The sequence below is a fragment of the Corylus avellana genome, chromosome ca6 (genome assembly GCF_901000735.1).
Source record: "Corylus avellana chromosome ca6, CavTom2PMs-1.0".
NCBI classification, from domain to species: Eukaryota; Viridiplantae; Streptophyta; class Magnoliopsida; order Fagales; family Betulaceae; genus Corylus; species Corylus avellana.
Genome location: NC_081546.1, coordinates 19,430,956 through 19,436,199, shown reverse-complemented (window position 1 = coordinate 19,436,199; position 5,244 = coordinate 19,430,956). Strand labels below are relative to the sequence as shown.

The following is a 5,244-nucleotide window of genomic DNA, read 5'->3' as shown; positions in this document are numbered from 1 at the left end:
TGTTAATTTTTTTTTCTTTTTTTTTTAACATTTTCACATTACGAAAAGTGGAAATTTGAACTAGTGACCTCCACTTCATGAGGCATCCTATTAAGCTACCCTGAGAGGGAAAAAAAAAATTATTAATAATAATAATTTTTCGTTCCCATATTTCTGAAAGTATATCATGTAGTAGCACCATGTGGGGAATTTTTTTTTTTTTTTTTTTTTTTATTGCTCATGAAGAATGAAAGATTCTGAATATAGTAAAAGAGATAACAAATAAATAAGTCGGAATATATATATATATATGAAATGGTACTAATCATTCAAGCAAAAACCAGCATAATAGAAATGATTACATATCCAACAAGAAAAAGGAAAAACATCCCTCCACAGACAATCATCCTACCTCGTAAGTGCCATCTTTGCCAGACGGTGCGCATCATCATTAGCATTTATACTAACATGTTGCACCTCCCAAACTTGATGGTTATTCAACATATCACGAGCATCATTCACCACTTGGCCAAACAAGCTCCAGCAGCCTTCATCACTCCTAAGCGCCTGGACTATCACTAAAGCATCCCCTTTCGAGATGAAACGATGAAGGTCCAGTTGGACAGCAAGCTCCACAGCTCTACAAGCAGCGATTGCCTTTGCCATCGTAGGATTATAGACATGTCTCTTACTTGCGCAAAGCATAGCAAGTGGCTTCCCCTCATGATCACGAACAATGACTCCTATGCCCGTCCTTTTCCGTTGAATATCAAGACCTGCATCCCAATTGAGCTTTACACACCCAACAGGTGGTTTCTGCCAGACTACAATGGGAGGCGTATTTAGCTTTTCTCCTCTTCTAGTTCTCCGCTGGGACGCTTTGATACAAGCCTCAACCTGGTCCTGTGCTCGCCGAAGAAGTGATGACGGGTCCAGAAAATCACCACCGAAGACAACTGAATTCCTTCTCAACCAGATTAGTCTAGCCACCATCGCCACTAGCTGCATTTGTTCCGCATTAAGTCTCTCCAACAGCTTCTCCATTATAAAGATGAACTCAATCTCATCACTTGTGCTTTTCTAAATCTGAGGAGTACACTCTAGCCACACATCTCTAGCGGACGTGCAACTCCAGAGAATATGGCCTATAGTTTCTGTTTCCATACCACAAATAGGGCAAAGCGGATCTCCTGTAAAATGTCTCTTGAATAATCTCTCCTTTGTTGGCAAAATATCATTACATGCCTGCCAAAGGAAGGTCTTAACAACACCTGATCCCTTGATCTTCCAAATCTCCTTCCGTAAAGATTCCAAAAGCTGCGGATTGAAGCTCCTCCCTTCATCTCTTAGCCCTTTCTCCTTAGCCATGTGATAAGTAGGGCTGGCAAAACAAGTATCTGATACGACCCGATTATGACCTGCGGGTACTCGTTACACAATTAGCCTATACACGAACACAACCCGTTTAGCTAAATGGATAACCGGGTCTGACACGATTATGGCACGAAAATAGCCGGGTAACCCGACACGACCCGTTTAACCCATTTACAATAAACGGGTCATATCGGGTAAACACGACCTATTCTCTTAACAGGTAATCCGACCCGACCCGCTAAAAAACCTAAACCTTAAATTTTTTTTTTAAAAAAAAAAAAAAAAAAAATTGTAATAATAATAATACATGAATACCAATACAATTGTTAATAAAAGCATTCAAAAAATTAGGAATTTTCAACTCTATACAAATTAAAATATTAGATAGTCCATTTCCATAATTCTATGTAATTCAATAATGATTTTAGTTTCTCTTTAAGGAGACTCCTTTGCTATGATGACCAGTCTGGATGTTCTCTGTTTTACTGTTCATATTAAATTTCACACACACATATATATATATAATGGTGTATATATGAAATGAATATGGATCAAATTAGATTTCCCACCACATTTCCATCATAGCAATAAAGAAAAAGATAATAATAAAAAATAAAATAAAATAAAAAAGCGAATAAAAACAATATTAAAAAAAAAAACAAAACAAAACAAAACTCAAAAGCACTTGAAGTCTTGAATGATCCATGATCCATCCCATGTAATCAAAGATATGAATTATGAAACATTACAAATATGCTCATTTTTTTACTTTTTTTTTTAAAAAAAAACAGGGTCTAGTGGGTACCCATCAGACCCGGTTAGTACTTGCCAGACCCGAATAGTAACCGGGTCTGACGGGTACCCACAAGACCCGAACAGTATCCGGGTCTGGCGGGTTGACCCACAGACACGAAATTAACTGGGTCTTAAACGGGTAGACCCAATTGAGACTCGAACCCGATTAGGCCAAACCCAATACCTGTTTTTTCGTGTCGGGTTCGCGGGTCGTGTCAAAATTGCCAGCTCTAGTGATAATCACTCCTCACTGTAAACTCCCAATTTTTCGCACCCGCCCAAACCAATTGGTCACTTCTTGTCCGAGGGCACACAACAATCCAACAGATTTCCCGCGCTTCATCTTCATTGAACATATTATGGACTACATCCATTTTCCACCAATTAGTGTCAAGATCCAAAAGCTCACTTACTCTCGCATCTCTATTAATAAATGCCCCACTAGCTGAGTCAGCCAAAATCTTCGAATTTGGTAACCAACTATCTTCCCATATGCGTATAGACTTGCAATTCACCACAAGCCACACTACACCCTCTTGTAGAAATGACTTAGTTGTCCAAATACTCCTCCACGCATATGAGGGCCTACAACCCAAATTAGATTCTAGAAATGTCCCATTAGGGTAGTATTTTTCATGAAAAATAGTTGCAGCCAGCGTGTCAGGATTTTGGGTCAATCTCCAGCCTTTTTTGGCAAGAAGCGCTAGATTGAACATCTCAATATCTCTAAACCCCAAGCCACCCTTCTCCTTGGACCTTCCCATTCTACTCCAGATCATCCATGCAATCCAGGAATCCTTCTCCTTGTGACACCACCAAAACTTCGACATAATCAAACTTATCTTCGTACATAGACCTTTTGGGAGTAAGAATACACTCATAGTGTATGTGGGAATTGCTTAAACAACAACCTTCAACAAAACTTCATTTCCTGCTTGAGACAGAAATTTTTCCTTCCACCCATTTATCTGCTCCTAAATTTTCCCTTTAAGAGCTAAAAAAGATTTCAATTTAGAACTCCCAACAAAAGCTGGGAGCCCTAAATATTTCTCATACAGTGTAGTGGAATTAACCCTTGCCGCAGCCAAAATGAGTTCCTTTGCCTCCTTTTTTGTGTTTCGACTGAAGAAAATAGAAGTCTTCTTACGATTTAATTTTTGCCCTAACGCCTTCTCATGTTTCTCCAATACCCCTTGTATTTGCACCCACTCCAATATGCTAGCCCTGCAAAATAGTAAACTATCATCCACAAAAACAGATGATTAATTTTTGTTCCACCTCTCGAAATGGCCAGCCCTGTTATACTTCCCTCTCGTTTGGTCCTTCGCAGTAGAGTGCTTAAGCCTTCAGTATATTATATGAAAAAATAGGGGGAAAGCAGATCACCTTGCCTAATCCCCCAAGAAGGAGTAATTTTCCTGTACGGTTGGCCATTGATCAAAATAGAGTAGGTGACCGTACGTACACAAGTCATCATAAACTCCACCCACCTCCTTGCAAAACCAAGTTTGGCCATGATAGCCTCCAAGAAACCTCATTCAACTTGATCATAAGCTTTACTCATGTCGAGTTTAAGTGCCATAAACCCTTTTTTCCCCTTCATCCGAGTATCCATCGTATGAAGCGCCTCAAAAGCCACCAATATATTATCTGTAATGAGCCTACCTGATATGAAAGCGCTTTGATTAGGGGAAATGATATGAAGCAACACCACCTTCAGTCTATTTGCGAGCGCCTTGGAAATCAATTTATAGATTACATTGCATAAGCTTATAGGCTATACCCTATAATACGGGAAGGATTTTTAACCTTGGGAATAACAGTGATGAAAGTGTCATTGATAGTAGGGTCAAAAACCCCATTGTTCAAAAAATCCAAAGCCGCCATACACACCTCCTCCCCCACAGTCACCCATGAATGTTGATAAAAACAAGTTGTCATACCGTCTGGACCAAGGGATTTCAAAGGATGCATCTGCTTTAAGGCACAATCCACTTCAACCAAAGTAAAGGACTTGAGGAGATTAAATTTGATCTCTTCCATTACTTTGTTTTCCATCCCCATCAGACTCTCCTCCGTGCTCAACATCTCCCCAACCTTGAAGAGCTCTTGATAAAAGCAAATAAAAGCTTTGCTGATTTCTTCAGGTTTTTTCCATTCAACGCACCTATCATCCGTAATCTTCTAAATTTGATTTATTCTTCGACGGTGACCAGCCACACATGGAAAAAAGGAGTATTCTTGTCCCCATTTTGGTACCAATTCTGATTGGCTCGCTGTTTCCATCGTGTGTCATCTTGCTCAATAAGAAAATCAATCTCTCTTGCAGTTGACGGATTACACCAATAACACCTGGTCCCTCTTGCTGCTGCATCACCTCTAAATTTTCTCCTTAATGGCCTTTTCTATATTACCGTATTTTTGCCAGCTCCACCGTCCCAATTTTGACTTGCATGTTGCTAGCTTCTGTTGGATATGCTGCATGTGTGTTCCACCACTGTCTGATTCTTGCCAGGCCTCCTTAATGACCTTATCTGACTCCTCATCCAAAAGCCACCAAGCTTCAAACTTGCTTCCTCTCCTACACGTTATATTGCTATTAAACTCCTCTGCAAAGCCAATAAGTAATGGCTTATGATTTGATGAACGTCCCGCCAACACCTACACCCTCACTTGCTTGAACAAAGCACACCAACTTACATTAGCCACAGCTCGATCCAGTCTCTCTTTAGTAAAATTATCATCTTGTTTCCCATTATTCCATATGTATTTGGAACCCATGAAACCCATCTTCCCTGAATTGAGCCATTTGCCTCTCCTTCCTCACTACCGCACCCAATTTCTCAGTTTGATCTGTGATTTCGTTGAAATACCCCACACACAACCACCGATTCGATGAGAAAAATCATAAATGACTCAGCAAAGACCATGACTTGTGTCTTTTCGTCCAATCCAAGTGGCCATAGAAGCCTGTGAACTTCCAAGGCCTATCCACATCGGTGTGTCTAACAATAGCATTAATATGTCGTAGCGAAAAATTCTGAATTTCCAACATATCCACCTCCTTCCAAAGGAGAGCTAAACCTCCACTCCTTC

At 40.0% G+C, this 5,244-nt stretch overlaps 1 protein-coding gene across 1 annotated transcript; it reads right to left on the bottom strand.

Annotated features, from left to right (window-relative positions):
- Positions 1–387: 387 nt before the first annotated feature.
- LOC132185289 (uncharacterized) lies at positions 388–1,023 on the bottom strand. The gene has a single exon (XM_059599083.1). It carries the CDS (start codon positions 1,021–1,023, stop codon positions 388–390), a length of 636 nt encoding a protein of 211 aa, XP_059455066.1.
- Positions 1,024–5,244: the final 4,221 nt, after the last annotated feature.

Excerpts from the sequence above, each read along its gene's own strand:
- LOC132185289 (XM_059599083.1), bottom strand. The coding sequence starts at position 1,023 with ATGGAGAAGCTGTTGGAGAGACTTAATGCGGAACAAATGCAGCTAGTG.